Source organism: Aegilops tauschii, chromosome 3, assembly GCF_002575655.3.
Source record: "Aegilops tauschii subsp. strangulata cultivar AL8/78 chromosome 3, Aet v6.0, whole genome shotgun sequence".
NCBI lineage: Eukaryota > Viridiplantae > Streptophyta > Magnoliopsida > Poales > Poaceae > Aegilops > Aegilops tauschii.
The window spans coordinates 532,893,734-532,916,098 of NC_053037.3; the positions used below are offsets into that span (position 1 = coordinate 532,893,734).

Below are 22,365 nucleotides of genomic sequence, written 5' to 3' on the forward strand. Positions count from 1 at the left end.
TTGCCACCTCTCAATGCTAGTTCTACCGCTAACAGGTTTTGCCCATTCACGTGCAATGATCTCCAGAAAGTTTTCTTTCTCGAACCAACCTAGTTCGAAAGAAAAAGCATTCTTATTTGCGACATGGGTAGCCTCTCCCGAGTCTACAAGAAGAGGTGTATGATCTAAGATCCCTCTATGCATCGCATGAACCGATACTAAAGGGTACTTTTGTTCCCATTCCACACTGGCGAGTACCCTATCCAACTTCTCATAAGTCGGAATGGGCAACGAATTGGCCCAAGTAAATTGTCTACCAGTGAGCTCAATTTCTCTCAAATCAAGACTCTCGATAATCATGTTGAACATCATAGACCATCGTCCATCAAAATTGTCATTGTTTTTTTTCCTCTCTCCTCCGAATTATATTAAAGTCCCCACCGACTAGGATTGGCAAGGATTCATCGCCACAAATCCGCACCAACTCAGCTAAAAAATCCGGTTTGAATTCGGGTTGTGCTGCTCCATATACAGCCACAAGAGACCATCGGAATCCATTCAATTTGGATCTCACCCGAAATTTGACCGTAAAATCTCCCCTGACCACGTTAAGCACCTCGAGTGTTGTACACTGAACCCCTAGCAAGATCCCACCAGATCTTCCTCTAGGAGGTAAGACATGCCAATCAAAATCAATTCCACCGGAAATAGTTCCAAGGAACTGTGAGGTGAAGTTATCTCGTCTAGTTTCCAAAAGCGCAATAAAGTCTAAATGTTGCTCTACCGTTGTCTCAGCCAGGAACCTTCGTTTAGCCAAGTCAGCTAGACCTCTGCTATTCCAAAAGATTCCTTTCATAAGTCATCGTGAATTATTTTTTATGGTTGACCCTAGCACTTCTACTGTAGCTTGCTTTTTGGTTGGTAACACTAGGCATGCTGTTTTGAGCACTTCTTGCACAGCCATTTTGTGGAGTTTCTGGGAACATACGAATGCCATCGTTTTTAGCTCCCAACATTAAGCAGAGGATCTTTATGAATTTGGTTAAAAAAACTGAAGTGTAATATGTCGAATTTGCTGGCTGATGATCAATTTGAAAGGACTCTGATTGTAGTGCCCCTGTGATTGGTGGAGCAAAGCACTAGACTCATGAGGAAAAACTGAAGACTACCTATACACATCTGTAGTTGGGCATGGGCATCGGCGGTTGGATTCAGCTTCCCGATTCGGTGAAAAAAAGTTATTTCATGTTTTACAGAATAAGACTTGGATATGAATGGCTGTTGCGGCCAAAGTCTCTTATGCCATGGGTTCATAAGTAACACAGTCTGAGATCATTCAAGTGATTTCCTAAAAGAATTTTTAAGTTTTACATAAGGGAAGTGGGTCTCATTTTATTAAGTGGACCAAAACCATTCACATTATTTGTTCTGCAAATGCAAAGAGAAAAAGTTGTAACAGTACTGTCCACACATTACATAACTGAAACAAGAAGAAAAAGACACAGGTAGGCTCTCTTTTCATCTTGATCAGTGGAAATGCAAAGACTCAGTTCGCATATATCCTTGTCGCAAAGAAGGTTTCATGGCTGTTCTTCTGAAGAGATTCATGGCCTGTCATAGACATAATCCTTCACGTAGCGGCTTGTTGTGGTGACTTCCAAACTTGGGTCGAATGTTCACTGTTGTTATGTGATTCCAAAAGTTGCTTCTCTAACAGAGACCTCAGCTTCAGACATAGAAACTCAAGATATGATGCATTTGGCTCCAGTGCAAATTCTGAAACATTCATATAGCACTTGTAAGTTTCAAAGTCCATAACAAGGCTACATGAGATAAATTAAGAAGACCAAACTAACTACATTTGCGGAACAACAGTGCAAGAAGAACAGGTGGTTAATTCTGCGTTGTCCATTTTGAAGGTTCTTGGCAAACACAACATCATTTTGTGCCAAACTTTTCTCACTGGACAATCAAATTACTGAAATGGGAGTTGCAGAGATAGATCGCTTACGCCCGGTGAGGCCGACGCCCATGCCCTCCTCCATGCGCTGTTCGTCGTGAAAGCAGACGCTGCACGCGCCGCCGTCGACCACCACCATGGCCTGCCGGTGATACGGGCACAGCCGTTCCGCCTCCCGGAAAGCCCGCGTGATGCAGGCCCCGCAGTCCGGCGAGCTCCCGTCGGGGAGCCAGTAGCAGTAGGCCGACGCGATGACCCTATCGGGACGCTCGCCGGCGTTGTTGCCGGGAGAGCACTTGCAGGAGGACGCGTTTGCCTGGGAGGGAAGGGTGGCGCCGAGACGCCGCAGGTTGGCCTCGTAGGCGCTGCCGGGAGCGTACGTGCCCTGCGCGCCGCACGTGTGACCGGGCGGCGGGGCCTCGCGGCGGAAATCGATGCCGGCGGCGGCCAGCGTCGGCAGAAGCGCGAGCGCCAGGACGGCCGCGGCACGAGCGCGAGGCATGGTGGTGCCGTGTGGGAGAACGTGTGGTGACTAAGTTGAGTGGTGAGCGAGTCGATCACTGGTTGTAGACTGTTCTACGGCTAACGCTCGTTGACTAGTCAACATCTGCCAACTCTAAAATCTAATACTCCAGTAGTTATCTTCAGCTTGACCAAAATAAATAATTAAATTCGGAGGTCTTCAAAGTAATCAACATTCCTGATCAAAAGAGGCTTTCGGTGGAGCTGTAATAAGAGGGGGGAAATGGTCCTACAGACTTAGAGCAATTCTAATAAAGTAGCAGCTCCCTACAAAACTTTTTGTAGAAGTCATTTTACAGAATGTCTGTATAATTTAAAAAAAGTTGTTTGATGACTATGTTTTAACATAGTTAAATTGAACGCACATAAAACTCGAAGAAACCCTTCTAATGAAACGAAGCAAAAGGGGTGTGGGGTGCGAAGTGACAACGACAAAGGAAAGGATCGCACAACGTGGAAAAGGAAGGGGGGGGGGGGGGGGGGATGGGATTAAGGGAACGTCACGACACACACAAACCATGCGATAAAACCCACCACATAGGATGGTACATGTCTCGGCAGGCTCAACAACAGCGTGACAGAGGTCTATGAAGGTATGGTAAAAGAAGTAACACCACTCGCCCCTAGCAACACAAAATAATGAACGCGAGCGTGACCTGGGCGGGCGAGAGGTAGTTAGGACAACAAGGAAGAATAGACAAGCTACTAACCCATGGGACCAGGAGCGCTCGGGCCCATGAACAACCACAAGGGAAAACGGTGGAGCCATCCGATGGAAGAGCGAACCCGCCACAGAAGGAGCATCAACCAGCACACAAACATAACTCACCAACACAGAGAGGGGAAAACAAGGAAACCCATCGCCTGCTCGCGACCACTCCCCGTGTGACACAATAGTGCCTAGGGCTCTGCGCCGCAAACACCCCACCGAAAAGTATAGCCAAACAACCACCGGCATGCGGGACCAAAAGGGAAACGCGACCCAACAACAACATCACAATGGCCGACGCAAAATCGAGTGAAGTGACGACATGCTTTTACCTAGCGGATTAGACTAGCCACAATGGGTAGTAACATGCATATGTTACGAGTCTATGTTACTACCTCTATAGTGGGGAATAACATATGTGTGGTAATATGCAACACTTCATTTATTAGGTTATAGACTCATCTTGCTTTGATATGTGTAATGTTACTCATACTACTAGTAACTAGCTATACTACTAGTAACTAGCTATGTTACCACTTTCCTCTCTTTCTTCATTTATTGCTTGCCACATCATCTATTTTATCTAGATATGTGTGATGTTACTACCTATGTTACTCCCACTGTGGGTAGTCTTAAACATGCAACACCCCCAACTAACGGCATCACACACCTGGCAGAAACGAAGGAAAGGTGCACGCAAGCCCGAAGCAGAATGTGATCCATCAAATAACACTGACAACGCGGCCCAACGCAGACACGACGTGTAAAACAACTGACACCCATCACCCATCACAAACCAATCCTAACAGAATAATTAAGCCCACCTGTAAGGAAGAGAAGAGGTTGACCCAACGATAACAAACAACCGGATAGACCCAACGGGTGTCCAACAGAAAATCAGACAGAAAAGGGGCCTGATCAATCAATAGTTATAATATGCCAGCCGGATGAATTGTATATGCAGGTAAGGATGAAAACAGAGTGGAAACGGACGGCATTGGGTGCTGCTGTCGGCGTCCTGGGAACGGGGGTACCCAGACTTGCCCGCCTGCGGCCCACGGCGTGGCTCCACCAACGGCCCGGTACGGCCTAGTTTCAGCAGCAACAACTCAAGACCCTCGCGAGGGGCCAAGCCTCGCGAGGCGGACGACACCAAGACCTCCTGGGGGCGGCCTCGCTAGGCTATCTCCCGAGGAGCGGAGATATCTATGCAAAGGGGCATCTCGCGAGGCTCACGTGACGTGAGCCATGACGACCAAGGCCAGGCGGGCGCCAGCGGGCGCAGTGTACCAGTTTCCTCATTGGTGCTAAAGAGGCAAGCGCGGGCGAGGAGTCCCGAGGCATCAGGCAAAGGTTTCCATATCGGTGTAACAAGACCAAGACCAGCAGGACGGCAGGACGGCAGGACGGAGGTCACCACGGAGCCCACAGTAGCGTCACCACTAGAGCCTTTGGCAGGCGAAGACCACCTTTTGTCAGGATAGCTTGTACTAGTTATCCCCCTTCAAACTTGGCCGTTGTGGGATCCCTTCCCGCCTAACATTTGGGAAGAGGACCAGGGCCTCTATAAATAGGACTAGCCACCACCATAGAACGAGACTGGACGGGACGGAGATCGACTCATCTTGGATCGGATCCATTCCATCCTCACATCCACCAGCTCGTCGACCTCAAGAACACCTCTCCTCCTGAGGTTGTTCATCCACTGTACTAGTTCATCCTCAGCCCTTGAGGCAATCCACCACCACCACACTGGAGTAGGGTATTACACCACATGGTGGCCCGAACCAGTATAAATCTCGGTGTCTCGTGTTTTTGGGTTTGTCGAGCTAGGCCGTGAGATCGTTGAGCGAGCGAACTAGGGAGAGAGATTCCTTCGTGCGCACCCCAGAGTTCGAACCTCATAAGGGTTTGCCGGAACCCTGAATCCGACATTTGGCGCGCCAGGTAGGGGTGCGCCGAAGCTTTCTCCTCCACTGGTCGACCCTCCATCACCCCGTGGTTCCGATGTCTGACGATCCGAGGACCCACGCCGACCACTGGGCTGCCTGGCCCGCCTGGGCGCCGCCGTCCGCCCAAGAAGACCTCAACTCCGCACTCCAGGCGGCCCGCGCACCACCCAACACCCCCGGGCGCGGGCCACGTGGGCGAGCCCTTCGCCCTCGCACCGCGGCGCACGCGCGCCACCGCGCGATCTACAGGCTACGCTGCAGCAACGGCACCGCACACCCGACGGGAGCAAGCGAACATGCGAGCCGAGCTCATCGTGGCGCGGGAGCTGCTGCGATGCAGGTTGGCGAAGAGCGGCCGCGATGCCCTGCTGGAGCGTGTCGCCGAACTACTGGACACGGCCTGCAGGGGTACGCCGCCTTTCTGCTCCTTGACCACGCCTCAGGTTGTGGCGGAAGCGCGCGCGAGGCCCCGGCGAGCTCACGCGCCCCCTGGGGCGTCAGGGGACCCGACAACACCAATGCAGGCCTTGGCGCAGGCCGTCCTGCCCCGACAGCGCCACCACCAGGAGGGACAAGTGCTGGTGGTCCGCCATGAGGACGCGCTGGGATGCCACCCAGCAGCCGCCAGAGCCAAATGCCACGACTGGCAGCTCAAGCTGCGGGGCACCTGGGTAATGGTCCAGGCGGGGCGACCACGGACGCCTACGTGCCCCTCATGGTGAACCTGGAGTACTTGCCGGGGGAAGGCCCCGACCCGTTCCCCGAGCCAGGATGGGTGGGTGGAACACCCGAGGCGCGGGCCTTCTTGTTGGGTAACGTAGCAATAATTCAAAATTATCCTACGTGTCACCAAGATCAATCTAGGAGATGCTAGCAACGAGAGAGAGGGAGTGCATCTTCATACCCTTGAAGATCGCTAAGCGGAAGCGTTACAAGAACGCGGTTGATGGAGTCGTACTCGAGGCGATTCAAATCGCGGAAGATCAGATCTAGCGCCGAACGGACGGCGCCTCCGCGTTCAACACACGTACAGCCCGGGGACGTCTCCTCCTTCTTGATCCAGCAAGGGGAGAGGAGAAGTTGAGGGAGAACTCCAGCAGCACGACGGCATGGTGGCAATGGAGCTCGTGGTTCTCCGGCAGAGCTTCGCTAAGCACTACGGAGGAGAAGGAGGAGGTGTATGAGGAGGGAGGGCTGCGCCAGGGAAGAGGTGCAACTGCCCTCCCACCCCTCCACTATATATAGGGGCAAGGGGAGAGGGGAGGCGCCCTAGGGTTTCCCCTAGGGGGCGGCGGCCAAGCAGATTGGATCTCCCTAGGGAAAATCCTAAGGAGACTTGCCCCCCAAGCCAAGCAGGTGGAGGCTTGCCTCCCAAGCCAGGTGGAGGCGCCCCACCTCCCCAAGTAACGTGGGAAAGGGTGTGGGGCGCACCACCCCTTAGTGGGCTGGTGCCCCTTCCCCTTTGGCCCATGAGGCCCTCCAACACTTGTCGGGGCTCCCGAAACACCTTTCGGTCATGCTGGACATAGCCTGGTACCCCCCGGAACACTTCCGGACTCCAATACCCTTCGTCCAATATATCGATCTTCACCGCCGGACCATTCCGGAACTCCTCCTGATGTTCGGGATCTCATCCGGGACTCCGAACAACCTTCGGTAACCACATACTATTTCCCATAACAACTCTAGCGTCACCGAACCTTAAGTGTGTAGACCCTACGGGTTCGGGAACCATGCAGACATGACCGAGACACCTCTCCGGCCAATAACCAATAGCGGGATCTGGATACCCATATTGGCTCCCACATGTTCCACGATGATCTCATCGGATGAACCACGATGTCGGGGATTCAATCAATCCCGTATACAATTCCCTTTGTCTATCGGTATGTTACTTGCCCGAGATTCGATCGTCGGTATCCCAATACCTCGTTCAATCTCGTTACCGGCAAGTCACTTTACTCGTTCTGTAACGCATGATCCCGTGGCTAACTCATTAGTCACATTGAGCTCATTATGATGATGCATTACCGAGTGGGCCCAGAGATACCTCTCCGTCATACGGAGTGACAAATCCCAGTCTCGATTCGTGCCAACCCAACAGACACTTTCGGAGATACCTGTAGTGCACCTTTATAGCCACCCAGTTACGTTGTGACGTTTGATACACCCAAAGCATTCCTACGGTATCTGGGAGTTGCACAATCTCATGGTCTAAGGAAATGATACTTGACATTAGAAAAGCTCTAGCAAACGAACTACACGATCTTGTGCTATGCTTAGGATTGGGTCTTGTCCATCACATCATTCTCCTAATGATGTGATCCCGTTATCAATGACATCCAATGTCCATGGTCAGGAAACCATAACCATCTATTGATCAACGAGCTAGTCAACTAGAGGCTTACTAGGGACATGTTGTGGTCTATGTATTCACACATGTATTACGGTTTCCAGTTAATACAATTATAGCATGAACAATAGACAATCATCATGAACAAGGAAATACAATAATAACCATTTTATTATGGCCTCTAGGGCATATTTCCAACAGTCTCCCACTTGCACTAGAGTCAATAATCTAGTTCACATCACCATGTGATTAACACTCAAAGTTCACATCGCCATGTGACTGATACCCAAGAGTTTACTAGAGTCAATAATCTAGTTCACATCACCATGTGATTAACACTCAATGAGTTCTAGGGTTTGATCATGTTATGCTTACGAGAGAGGTTTTAGTCAACGAGTCTGCAACATTCAGATCCGTGTGTGCTTTACAAATCTCTATGTCATCTTGTAGATGCAGCTACCACGCGCTACTTGGAGCTGTTTCAAATAACTGCTCTACTATACGAATCCGGTTTACTACTCAGAGTCATCCGGATTAGTGTCAAAGTTTGCATCGTCATAACCCTTTACGACGAACTCTTTTACCACCTCCATAATCGAGAAAATTCCTTAGTCCACTAGTTACTAAGGATAAGTTCGACCGCTGTCATGTGATCCATTCCTGGATCACTATTGTACCCCTTGACTAACTCATGGCAAGGCACACTTCAGGTGCGGTACACAGCATAGCATATTGTAGAGCCTACGTCTAAAGCATAGGGGACGACCTTCGTCCTTTCTCTCTCTTCTGCCGTGGTCAGGTCTTGAGTCTTACTCAATACTCACACCCTGTAACACAGCCAAGAACTCCTTCTTTGCTGATCTATTTTGAACTCCTTCAAAATCTTGTCACGGTATGTATTCATTTGAAAGTATTATTAAGTGTTTTTTATCTATCCTTATAGATCTTGATGCTCAATGTTCAAGTAGCTTAATCCAGGTTTTCCATTAAAAAAACTTTTCAAATAACCCTGTATGCTTTCCAGAAATTCTACATCATTTCTGATCAACAATATGTTAACAACATATACTCATCAAAAATTCTATAGTGCTCCCACTCACTTCTTTGGAAATACAAGTTTCTCATAAACTTTGTAAAAACCCAAAATCTTTGATCATCTCATCAAAGCGTACATTCCAACTCCGAGATGCTTACTCCAGTCCTTAGAAGGATTGCTGGAGCTTTGCATACTTGTTAGAATCTTTCAGGATTGACAAAACCATCTGGTTGTATCACATACAACCTTTCCTCAAGAAAATCGTCGAGGAAACAATGTTTTGACATCCTATCTGCAAGATTTCATAAATAATGCAGTAACTGCTAATATAGTTCCAACAGACTCTTAGCATTGCTACGAGTGAGAAAATCTCATCGTAGTCAACTCCTTGAACTTGTCGGAAAACATCTTAACGACAAGTCGAGCTTTCTTAATGGTGATACTTACCATCATTGTCTGTCTTCCCTTTTAAAATCCATCTGCACCCAACAGCCTTACGACCATCAAGTAGTTCTTACAAAGTCTATACTTTGTTTTCATACATGGATCCTCTCGGTTTTATGGCCTCAAGCCATTCGTCGGAATCCGGGCCCACCATCGCTTCTCCATAGCTTGTAGGTTCATTGTTGTCTAGCAACATGACTTCCAAGACAGGATTACGTACCACTCTGAAGTAGTACGCATCCTTGTCGTCCTACGAGGTTTGGTAGTGACTTGATCCAAAGTTTCATGATCACTATCATAAGCTTCCACTTCAATTGGTGTAGGTGCCACAGGAACAACTTCCTGTGCCCTGCTACACACTAGTTGAAGTGACGGTTCAATAACCTCATCAAGTCTCCACCATCCTCCCACTCAATTCTTTCGAGAGAAACTTTTCCTCGAGAAAGGACCCGTTTCTAGAAACAATCACTTTTGCTTCCAGATCTGAAATAGGAGGTATACCCAACTGTTTTGGGTATTCTACGAAGATGCATTTATCCTCTTTGGGTTCGAGCTTATCAGCCTGAAACTTTTCCACATAAGCGTCGCAGCCCCAAACTTTTAAGAAACGACAGCTTAGGTTTCTCTAAACCATAGTTCATACGGTGTCGTCTCAACGGAATTGCGTGGTGACCTATTTAAAGTGAATGCGGTTGTCTCTAATGCCTAACCCATAAACGATAGTGGTAATTCGATAAGAGACATCATGGTATGCACCATATCCAATAGGGTGCGGTTATGATGTTCGGACACACCATCACACTATAGTGTTCCAGGCGGTATTAGTCGTGAAACAATTTCCACAATTTCTTAATTGTGTGCCAAACTCGTAACTCAGATATTCATCTCTATGATCATATCATAGACATTTTTATCCTCTTGTCACGACGATCTTCAACTTCACTCTGAAATTACTTGAACCTTTCAATAATTCAGACTTGTGTTTCATCAAGTAAATATACTCAGCATCTACTCAAATCATCTGTGAAGTAAGAACATAACGATATCCACTGCATGCCTCAGCACTCATTGGACTGCGCACATCAAAATGTATTACTTCCAACAAGTTGATTTCTTGTTCCATCTTACTGAAAACGAGGCCTTTCAGTCATCTTGCCCATGTGGTATGATTTGCATGTCTCAAGTGATTCAAAATCAAGTGAGTCCAAACGATCCATCTGTATGGACTTTCTTCATGCATATATACTAATAGACATGGTTCGCATGTCTCAATCTTTTCAAAAACGAGTGAGTCCAAATATCCATCAACATGGAGCTTCTTCATGCGTTTTATACCAATATGACTCAAGTGGCAGTGCCACAAGTATGTGGTACTATCTTATATCTTTTGGCATGAACATGTGTATCACTACGATCGAGATTCAACAAACCATTCATTTTAAGTGCAAGACCATTGAAGGTATTATTCAAATAGACAGAGTAACCATTATTCTCTTTAAATGAATAACCGTATTGCGATAAACATAATCCAATCATGTATATGTTCAACGCAAACACCAAATAACAATTATTTAGGTTTAACACCAATCTCGATGGTAGAGGGAGCATGCGATGCTTGATCACATCAACCTTGAAAACACTTCCAACACATATCGTCATCTCACCTTTAGCTAGTATCCGTTTATTCCGTAGCCTTTTATTTTGAGTTACCAACACTTAGCAACCGAACCGGTATCTAATACCCTGGTGCTACTAGGAGTACTAGTAAAGTACACATTAATATAATGTATATCCAATATACTTCTGTCGACCTTGCCTACCTTCGTCTCATCTACCAAGTATCTAGGGTAGTTCTGCTTCAATGACCGTTCCCCTCATTACAGAAGCACTTAGTCTCGGGTTTGGGTTCAGCCTTGGGTTTCTTCACTAGAGCAGCAACTGATTTGCCGTTTCATGAAGTATCCCTTCTTTCCCTTGCCTTTCTTGAAACTAGTGGTTTTACTAACCATCAACAATTGATGCTCCTACTTGATTTCTACTTTCGCGGTGTCAAACATCGCGAGTTGCTCAAGGATCATCATGTCTATCCCTGATATGTTATAGTTCATCACGAAGCTCTAATAGCTTGGTGGCAGTGACTATGGAGAACCATCACTATCTCATCTGGAAGATTAACTCCCACTCATTTCAAGCGATTGTAGTACTCAGACAATCTGAGCACATGCTCAACGATTGAGCTTTTCTCCCTTAGTTTGCAGGTTAAGAAACTTGTCAGAGGTCTCATACCTCTTGACGTGGGCACTAGTCTGAAATCCCAATTTCAGTCTTTGGAACATCTCATATTATCTGCGACGTTTCAAAAACGTCTTTGGTGCCACAATTTTAAACCGTTAGCATTACGCACTGAACTATCACGTAGTCATCAAAACGTGTATGTTAGATGTTTCGCAACATCTACAGACGACGCTCGAGGTTCAGCACACCAAGCGGTGCATTAAGGACATAAGCCTTCTGTGCAGCAATGAGGACAATCCTCAGTATACGGACCCAGTCCGCATAATTGCTACTGTCAACTTTGAACTAAATTTTCTCTAGGAACATATCTTAAACAGTAGAACTAAAGCGTAAGCTATGACATAATTTGCAAAGACCTTTTGACTATGTTCATGATAATTAAGTTCATCTGATTATTTAATGAACTCCCACTTAGATAGACATCCCTCTAGTCATCTAAGTGATACATGATCCGAATCGACTAGACCGTGTCCGATCATCACGTGAGACGGACTAGTCATCAACGGTGAACATCTCCATGTTGATCGTATCTACTATACGACTCATGTTCGAACTTTCAGTCTCTTGTGTTCCGAGGCCATGTCTGTACATGCTAGGCTCGTCAAGTCAACCTAAGTGTTTCGCATGTGTAAATCTGGCTTACACCCGTTGTATGCGAACGTTAGAATCTATCACACCCGATCATCACGTGGTGCTTCGAAACAACGAACCTTCGCAACGGTGCACAGTTAGGGGGAACACATCTCTTGAAATTTTAGTGAGGGATCATCTATTTATGCTACCATCGTTCTAAGCAAATAAGATGTAAACATGACAAATATCACATGCAAATCATAAAGTGACATGATATGGCCAATATCATCTTGCGCCTTTTGATCTCCATCTTTGAGGCGCGGCATGATCACCTTTGTCACCGGCATGACACCATGATCTCCATCATCATGATCTCCATCATCGTGTCTTCATGAAGTTGTCTCGCCAACTATTACTTCTACTACTATGGCTAACGGTTAGCAATAAAGTAAAGTAATTACATGGCGTTTTTCATTGACACGCAGGTCATACAATAAATTAAGACAACTCCTATGGCTGCTGCCGGTTGTCATACTCATCGACATGCAAGTCGTGATTCCTATTACAAGAACATGATCAATCTCATACATCACATATATAATTCATCACATCCTTTTGGCCATATCACATCACATAGCATACCCTGCAAAAACAAGTTAGACGTCCTCTAATTGTTGTTGCATGTTTTACGTGGCTGCTATGGGTTTCTAGCAAGAACGTTTCTTACCTACGCAAAAGCCACAACGGTGATATGCCAATTTCTATTTACCCTTCATAAGGACCCTCTTCATCGAATCCGATCCGACTAAAGTGGGAGAGACAGACACCCGCTAGCCACCTTATGCATCAAGTGCATGTCAATCGGTGGAACCTGTCTCACGTAAGAGTACGTGTAAGGTCGGTCCGGGCCGCTTCATCCCACAATGCCGCCGAATCAAGATAAGACTAGTAACGGTAAGCAAATTGAACAAATCATCGCCCACAACTACTTTGTGTTCTACTCGTGCATAGAATCTACACTTAGACCTAGCTCATGATGCCACTGTTGGGCAATAATTCAAAATTATCCTACGTGTCACCAAGATCAATCTAGGAGATGCTAGAAACGAGAGAGAGGGAGTGCATCTTCATACCCTTGAAGATCGCTAAGCGGAAGCGTTACAAGAACGCGGTTGATGGAGTCGTACTCGCGGCGATTCAAATCGCGAAAGATCCGATCTAGCGCCGAACGGACGACGCCTCCGTGTTCAACACACGCACAGCCCGGGGACGTCTCCTCCTTCTTGATCCAGCAAGGGGAGAGGAGAAGTTGAGGGAGAACTCCAGCAGCACGACGGCATGGTGGCAATGGAGCTCGTGGTTCTCCGGCAGAGCTTCGCTAAGCACTACGGAGGAGAAGGAGGAGGTGTATGAGGAGGGAGGGCTGCGCCAGGGAAGAGGTGCAACTGCCCTCCCACCCCTCCACTATATATAGGGGCAAGGGGAGAGGGGAGGCGCCCTAGGGTTTCCCCTAGGGGGCGGCGGCCAAGCAGATTGGATCTCCCTAGGGAAAATCCTAGGGAGACTTGCCCCCCAAGCCAAGCAGGTGGAGGCTTGCCTCCCAAGCCAGGTGGAGGCGTCCCACCTCCCCAAGTAACATGGGAAAGGGTGTGGGGTGCACCACCCCTTAGTGGGCTGGTTTGCCCCTTCCCCTTTGGCCCATGAGGCCCTCCAACACTTGTCGGGGCTCCCGAAACACCTTTCGGTCATGCTGGCCATAGCCTGGTACCCCAGAACACTTCCGGACTCCAATACCCTTCGTCCAATATATCGATCTTCACCGTCGGACCATTTCGGAACTCCTCGTGATGTCCGGGATCTCATCCGGGACTCCGAACAACCTTCGGTAACCACATACTATTTCCCATAACAACTCTAGCGTCACCGAACCTTAAGTGTCTAGACCCTACGGGTTCGGGAACCATGCAGACATGACCGAGACACCTCTCCGGCCAATAACCAATAGCGGGATCTGGATACCCATATTGGCTCCCACATGTTCCACGATGATCTCATCGGATGAACCACGATGTCGGGGATTCAATCAATTCCGTATACAATTCCCTTTGTCTATCGGTATGTTACTTGCCCGAGATTCGATCGTCGGTATCCCAATACCTCGTTCAATCTCGTTACCGGCAAGTCACTTTACTCGTTATGTAACGCATGATCCCGTGGCTAACTCATTAGTCACATTGAGCTCATTATGATGATGCATTACCGAGTGGGCCCAGAGATACCTCTCCGTCATATGGAGTGACAAATCCCAGTCTCGATTCGTGCCAACCCAACAGACACTTTCGGAGATACCTGTAGTGCACCTTTATAGCCACCCAGTTACGTTGTGACGTTTGATACACCCAAAGCATTCCTACGGTATCTGGGAGTTGCACAATCTCATGGTCTAAGGAAATGATACTTGACATTAGAAAAGCTCTAGCAAACGAACTACACGATCTTGTGCTATGCTTAGGATTGGGTCTTGTCCATCACATCATTCTCCTAATGATGTGATCCCGTTATCAATGACATCCAATGTCCATGGTCAGGAAACCATAACCATCTATTGATCAACGAGCTAGTCAACTAGAGGCTTACTAGGGACATGTTGTGGTCTATGTATTCACACATGTATTACGGTTTCCAGTTAATACAATTATAGCATGAACAATAGACAATCATCATGAACAAGGAAATACAATAATAACCATTTTATTATTGCCTCTAGGGCATATTTCCAACACTTCCATGAGTCGCCCGAAGGCTTCGCCGACCCCTTCAGCGACGACGATGGCGGGGTACAGCCAATATCTCAGGAGCAAGCTTACGCTAACCCTGAACTGCAGGAGAACCAGGCCGCAGTAGCGGTTGGAGACCCCAGGGCGGTGGCCCTGCCCACGGCGGGAATAGTGCTCTGGGGGATGCGCGGGAGGGGCCCGGAGCCAGGCCCTCCCCCGCGCCGCACGGAGCAAGGTGCTGCACGAAGGTAGGCCCTCTGTCGGGGAAGCGTCGGTGAGCCTCCCCCCCGGTAGAGGGCCCGTGGTCGCCGAGGGCGCCGCTAGCGTCCTCCTTGCCCCTTGGTCTCGTCCTGGTTTCCGGACGCCCCAATGGTGGCCGGGGGTGGCGCAGGGCCGGCCCCTCGTCTAGCGATATGAAGCAAGGCTCGCGCCTGTGAAGGTCTCCGCTCGTGATATTCTCACGTAATAATGAGTGGGGTTGTACACGCCCCGGAGTCTCCGGAGTGCCGCCCTCGGGCCTCGGGGGCTCCCGCCCACGTCCTAGTGGAAGCACCATGCTTCGCACTGGCCGTCGACACTGTCCCCCAATGACTATGCTCACAGCCAGTGAAAGCACTTTGCTCCGTGCTGGTGGGAAGACAAGAAGACTAGCTAGGTGTCGGACGCGGCCATTTGCTTTCATCTATTTTTCTGTAGCTCGGTTCGCCGCCTTTTTGAGCTGAATTTGGAGTCTGATTTTAGTTGCCAAACATGGGGGGAGTCTTCTTTGTTCGTATGGATTTCTTGCGTTTTGATGGCGTGCTTTATTTCGGGGCTCGTGCCTGCTACCCCACCCCTTGCGAGCGCCTCGCGAGCTGGGGGCTGGGCGTGGCATGCGCGCGTCGACCGCGCTCGGGCAAGCCCGGGCGGCGGCAATCCCCTAGGACCAAGGGCGCAATTGCCACAGGACCACAGCGCGCACACCCTGCCATAGTCTGGCATTCGCTCCTCGTGAGGCCCTCTCCGGCGGACCAGCAGGCTCCTCGGGAAATCTAAAACCTCATGAGCCCTCGGAGGCCTCCCCTCAGGATAAAAGCACATCGGCAACCACAAAGCTAGCTCAAGGTCCGCTTGGATCGAGGTAAGTTACAGTAGCAAGCCTGCTGAGGGGCTCGGAGGCTCGCAGCAGCGCGTTTCAAGTCCTGCCTGAAAAAATAGAACATTAATTCACATACACGAGGGGATCCCCTTCCAAAATGCTCTTATGCCTTGCGGGGCCATGCCCAAGTCTTTGCATACAGGTTCAAGCGAAGGAACGCGGGCTCAGTTGGACATGTCGCTCGCATCGTCGTCCTGGTCGCTCTCGTACGCGCTGATGGCGCTGTCACTGGCCTCATCTTCACCGTCATCAACCGCATCGTCTTCGTCCGCCACGACCACCACTGCGTCGTCCTCGGAGGTGAACACCCTAACCAGGGCATCCACGTTATCATCCACCCAGCGCGCCAGGTTGTCCTGAATAGCCCCGGGCACGGGGGCGATAGCGGCGTCAAAGTCGAAGTTGGGGTCGAGGTTCTGGAGATGAATGAAGATGCGGGAGAACGCGCGCCCGAGGAGGCCTCGGCTCCTTTCCTCAACAAGATCGCGAGCCCTCGTGGCCCGGTCCTCCAGGCGCGTCACGACTTCAGTGAAGAAGCGGAGATGGCTGGCATAGTCTTCCGCGTGGGGATGAGGGGCGCGCTCTTCGCAGCTGGCGCCCAGTGCCCGGTTGGCCCTCACCCTGAGGGCCTGGAGCATGGGAGCGTGCTCATGCTGCAACGTCTGCCGATGGCACGCCTCCTCCCTGTTCTGCTACGCGAGGGACGCGGCATCATCAACTTACTGCTGGAGCGAGAGCAGTTCAGCATGAGCGGAGGCCAGGTCGGCCTGGACAGAGGTCAGGGCCGCTGCAACGGCCCTCTCACACAGCTCCGCCTCGTCCAGCCTCGACCTGAGGGTGGTGGTTCTGCCCTCAGCTTCGACCTCCAGGAGCTTCAGCTTCAGGTCGTACCTGTTGGCAAGATCCGCACGCGGCTCCGCCACCCTACGGTCAACCTCCTCCCAGATCCCGGCTTCGCGCGCGCTGACGACTTCTTCAGCCAAGGCCACCTGGTGCTTCCTCGTCTCCAACCGTTCAAACTCGAGGCTGCGCTCCAAGGCCTCCAGCATCAGCGCCTCCTCGCGCTTCAAGATCTCCTTCTCTTCGGAAGGCGCCCCCTCACTGACGCCAAGACAGCCCTGCGCGCCTCGACCTGCTCCTCCAAGGTAGCGTTCAAGGCCTGGAGCTCCCGTTCGCGCTCCTCCGCGACCTCGCAGCGGTGATTAGCCTCCCTGGCCTCCTCCAAGGCTCGGGCGATGGCCTCGCGCGAGGTCGCAAGGGACGTCTCGGCCTTCGCGCTGGCGCGCTCGCGTTGAAGACGCCCGAGGTTGATGGCCACCTTCAGTTGACGACATTCGTCCGCCAGCCGAAGGCCCTCCATCTCAAGGCGGGCATCAACATCGACAAGCTCTTTCCCGAGCCGGCTCAGCACACCCATCGCCTCCCGGAAGAGCTCGTGGTGGACAGCGCCGCGCCCGGGCGCAAGCTCAAACGCGCGGCCGGGTCCGTGCTCCGCACCAGGGATTGTTAAGGAAGCTCGAGGTGGCTCGCCTGCTCCTAGTAGGGGGCCGGAGGCTGGCGCCTTCCCCGTTGCCTTTCGGGCCTCGACGGAGGCCCTGCGGCGCGGGGCCTCGTTGCTTGAGGACGAGGCCAAGGCCGAGGTCACCCAGCTGCGGGTGATGACCAGTAGAGGGGCCCTCGGCATGCCTTCGGCACCCCAGGCAGGACCGCGAAGGAGGGACAACAAGAACGCAGGGTCAAGAGCATCGAACTGGGTCCGCCTCGGGGGCATCAAACTGTGTCAGCCTTCCTGCCGCCTCCTCAGGGCGGCTCACCCGAGCTCCAGGGGTCGTCTCTTCAGGAGCCCCGAGCGACGCCAGTTCTACAGCAGCCGTGTCGCTAGCGTTCGACGCCAATCGCCCCTCTGCGCCCACTTTTGGGGCGAGCACCGCGCTGGCGGCAGGTAAGGGAACCACGAAGACAGGGCTCTAGCGAGGCCCTTCAAGGCCGACCGGGCGCAGTCCTCATTCGTCGAATGGGGGCATCTGCCTCACGAACTCCACCCTGTTCGAGCAGCAGTACAAGAGCAGCCCTCCTCCGGCAGATTGGCTAGCGTCGGGTCACCCGTCAGGAGCTCAAGCATAGTCCGTTGCGCCTCAGGAGGAAGCTCGGGCGCGTGAAGCCTTATGGGGTCCTTGCTGCCGGAGAAGGTCCACATCGGTCGAGAGTGGTGCTGGAGCGGAGCAATGCGGCGCCGGATGAACTCCTTTACCACCATGGGCGCTGTCACCCCGAGATCCTTCAGCCTGGACAGCCGAAGCCAGACGTGGGCGAGCCACTGATATGTCTCCAACGTATCTATAATTTATGAAGTATTCATGCTATTATATTATCCATCTTGGATGTTTAATGGGCTTTACTATGCACTTTTATATTATTTTTGGGACTAACCTATTGACCCAGAGCCCAGTGCCAGTTTCTGTTTTTTCCCTTGTTTCAGTGTTTCGCGGAAAAGGAATATCAAACGGAGTCCAAACGGAATGAAACCTTCGGGAGAGTTATTTTTGGAACGGAAGCAATCCAGAAGACTTGGAGTGTACGTCAGGGAAGCAACGAGGAAGGCACGAGGCAGGGGGCGCGCCCACCCCCCCTGGGCGCGCCCTCCACCCTCGTGGGCCCCTCGTGGCTCCCCTTACCGACTTCTTTCGCCTATATATATATCCATATACCCTAAAAACATCGGGGAACGGAATAGATCGGGAGTTCCGCCGCCGCAAGCCTCTGTAGCCACCAAAAACCAATCGGGACCCTGTTCCGGCACCCTGCCAAAGGGAGGAACCCTCACCGGTGGCCATCTTCATCATCTCGGCGCTCTCTGATACGTCTCCAACGTATCTATAATTTTTGATTGTTTCATGCTATTATATTATCTGTTTTGGATGTTTATGGGCTTTATTAAACACTTTTATATTATTTTTGGGACTAACCTATTGACCCAGAGCCCAGTGCTTGTTTCTGTTTTTTCCCTTGTTTCAGTGTTTCGAAGAAAAGGAATATCAAACGGAGTCGAAACGGAATGAAACCTTCTAGAGAAGTTATTTTTGGAAAGAAAGCAACCCGGGAGACTTGGAGTCCACGCCAAGAAAGAAACGAGGAAGGCACGAAGCAGGGGGCGCGCCCTCCACCCTCGTGGGCCCTCGTGGCTCCCCTGACGTACTTCTTTCACCTATATATATATATATATATATATATCCATATACCCTAAAACCTTCAGGGAACAGAATAGATCGGGAGTTCCGCCGCCGCAAGCCTCTGCAGCCACCAAAAACCAATCGGGACCCTGTTCCGGCACCCTGCCGGAGGGGGGATCCCTCACCGGTGGCCATCTTCATCATCCCGGCGCTCTCCATGACGAGGAGGGAGTAGTTCACCCTCGGGGCTGAGGGTATGTACCAGTAGCTATGTGTTTGATCTCTCTCTCTCGTGTTCTTGATTTGGCACGATCTTGATGTATCGCGAGCTTTGCTATTATAGTTGGATCTTATGTTTCTTCTCCCCCTCTACTCTCTTGTAATGGATTGAGTTTTCCCTTTGAAGTTATCTTATCGGATTGAGTCTTTAATGATTTGAGAACACTTGATGTATGTCTCGCCGTGCGTATCTGTGGTGACAATGGGATATCACGTGATTCACTTGATGTATGTTTTGGTGATCAACTTGCGGGTTCCACCCATGAACCTATGCATAGGGGTTGGCACACGTTTTCGTCTTGATTCTCCGGTATAAACTTTGGGGCACTCTTTGAGGTTCTATGTGTTGGTTGAATAGATGAATCTGAGATTGTGTGATGCATATCGTATAATCATACCCACGGATACTTGAGGTGACATTGGAGTATCTAGGTGACATTACGGTTTTGGCTGATTTGTGTCTTAAGGTGTTATTCTAGTATGAAATCTAGGGCTGTTTGTGACACTTATAGGAATAGCCCAACGGATTGATTGGAAAGAATAACTTTGAGGTGGTTTCGTACCCTACCATAATCTCTTCGTTTGTTCTCCGCTATTAGTGACTTTGGAGTGACTCTTTGTTGCATGTTGAGGGATAGTTATGTGATCCAATTATGTTATTATTGTTGAGAGAACTTGCACTAGTGAAAGTATGAACCCTAGGCCTTGTTTCCTAGCATTGCAATACCATTTACGCTCACTTTTATCATTTGTTACCTTGCTGTTTTTATATTTTCAGATTACAAAAACCTATATCTACCATCCATATTGCACTTGTATCACCATCTCTTCGCCGAACTAGTGCACCTATACAATTTACCATTGTATTGGGTGTGTTGGGGACACAAGAGACTCTTTGTTATTTGGTTGCAGGGTTGTTTGAGAGAGACCATCTTCAACCTACGCCTCCCATGGATTGATAAACCTTAGGTCATCCACTTGAGGGAAATTTGCTACTGTCCTACAAACCTCTGCACTTGGAGGCCCAACAACGTCTACAAGGAGAAGGTTGCGTAGTAGACATCACTCTCCATGATGAGGAGGGAGTAGTTCACCCTCGGGGCTGAGGGTATGTACCAGTAGCTATGTGTTTGATCTCTCTCTCTCGTGTTCTTGAGGTGATACGATCTTGATGTATCGCGAGCTTTGCTATTATAGTTGGATCTTATGATGTTTCTCCCCCTCTACTCTCTTGTAATGGATTGAGTTTTCCCTTTGAAGTTATCTTATCGGATTGAGTCTTTAAGGATTTGAGAACACTTGATGTATGTCTTGTCGTGCTTATCTGTGGTGACAATGGGATATCACGTGATCCACTTGATGTATGTTTTGGTGATCAACTTGCGGGTTCCGCCCATGAACCTATGCATAGGGGTTGGCACACGTTTTCGTCATGACTCTCCGGTAGAAACTTTGGGGCACTCTTTGAAGTACTTTGTGTTGGTTTGAATAGATGAATCTGAGATTGTGTGATGCATATCGTATAATCATACCCATGGATACTTGAGGTGACATTGGAGTATCTAAGTGACATTAGGGTTTTGGTTTGATTTGTGTCTTAATTAAGGTGTTGTTCTAGTACGAACTCTATGATAGATCTAACGGAAAGAATAGCTTCATGTTATTTTACTACGGACTCTTGAATAGATCGATCAGAAAGGATAACTTTGATGTGGTTTCGTACCCTACCATAATCTCTTTGTTTGTTCTCCTCTATTAGTGTCTTTGGAGTGACTCTTTGTTGCATGTTGAGGGATAGTTATATGATCCAATTATGTTATTATTGTTGAGAGAACTTGCACTAGTGAAAGTATGAACCCTAGGCCTTGTTTCCTAGCATTGCAATACCATTTACGCTCACTTTTATCATTAGTTACCTTGCTGTTTTTATATTTTCAGACTACAAAAACATATATCTACCATCCATATTGCACTTGTATCACCATCTCTTCGCCGAACTAGTGCACCTATACAATTTACCATTGTATTGGGTGTGTTGGGGACACAAGAGACTCTTTGTTATTTGGTTGCAGGGTTGTTTGAGAGAGACCATCTTCAACCTACGCCTCCCACGGATTGATAAACCACTACTAGGAAAAGGCCTGCTAGTGCGCCACTAGCATCACGCCATTAGAATTTTTTACTAATGGTGCACCACAGGTGCGCCATTAGTATCTGGTATACTAATGACGCACCAGGCAGTGCGCCATTAGTACATCACACGGTGCACCATTACTATCTGACTTAGTAATGGCGCACCACATAGAAGTGCGCCATTACTAACTTTTTTTCAAAAAAATTCAGAAATATTTTTTTCAATTTTTTTTCTTAATCCCGGGTCATTATGGCTTAATCTCAAGTCAAATCGCACTCCGTGGTCAAACTTCCCGAAAGGTCACCCATCCTAACACTACTTCAGCCCAAGCTCAAGTCAAATCGCACTCCGTGGTCAAACTTCCCGAAAGGTCACCCATCCTAACACTACTTCAGCACAAGCACGCTTAACTTCAGAGTTCTATCCAACCCCAGCACCAGCTCACTTCACAGGCACTTGTTGATATATCTAACATACCAATCCTATTAAAACCTTGTTGATGTCTAGGACTTTGTTCATGTTCATGAGTGTGATGAAATTTTGAAAAAATATTTCAAACTTCCCGATCATATTACGTATCATATTTTGAAAAAAAATTCCAATTTTTTTTCGAAACCAATTTTTTTTCTGTTACTAGTGGCGCACCTTTGAATTTTTTTTCATTTTCCCCCTCTAGATCTTAAAAGCCCCGTATCTTTCGTTCTGTTAGGTTTTGGGGGATTTTGAAGATGTTGAACGGGTTCCCCCGGTTCAAATCGTATGTAACTTTTCGAGTAGATGATTTTTCATATAAAAAACTTTTTAATCCGAGTTCGTATGCAAAAGTTATGCCCATTTTACAAATTCGAGAGAGATATTGCAAATAAAGTCGAAATTCATATTTGTAAATTTTCCCAACAACTAGACCACATATCACATGGGAAACTTATTTTATTTTATTTTTTTGACATTTCCATCATTTTGTTTTATTTTTTATAAAACTGAAAAGGCGGTCCGGGGGGGTGTGCATTCGGTGGAATTTTTGGGCAAAGTTAGTAATGGCGC

At 49.0% G+C, this 22,365-nt stretch overlaps 1 protein-coding gene across 1 annotated transcript; it reads right to left on the minus strand.

The window, feature by feature from the left end:
- Positions 1-1,351: 1,351 nt before the first annotated feature.
- LOC109758314 (uncharacterized) lies at positions 1,352-2,478 on the minus strand. The gene is made up of 2 exons (XM_020317164.4): positions 1,991-2,478; positions 1,352-1,755 (listed from the first exon to the last, which is right to left on the minus strand). Exons 1-2 carry the CDS (start codon positions 2,439-2,441, stop codon positions 1,610-1,612), a joined length of 597 nt encoding a protein of 198 aa, XP_020172753.1. The 5' UTR covers positions 2,442-2,478; the 3' UTR covers positions 1,352-1,609.
- Between the last annotated feature and the right edge of the window lie 19,887 nt (positions 2,479-22,365).

Excerpts from the sequence above, each read along its gene's own strand:
- LOC109758314 (XM_020317164.4), bottom strand. The coding sequence starts at position 2,441 with ATGCCTCGCGCTCGTGCCGCGGCCGTCCTGGCGCTCGCGCTTCTGCCG. Across the intron at positions 1,756-1,990 it reads GGGCGTCGGCCTCACCGGGC|AATTTGCACTGGAGCCAAAT; the intron begins GTAAGCGATCTA and ends TGAATGTTTCAG.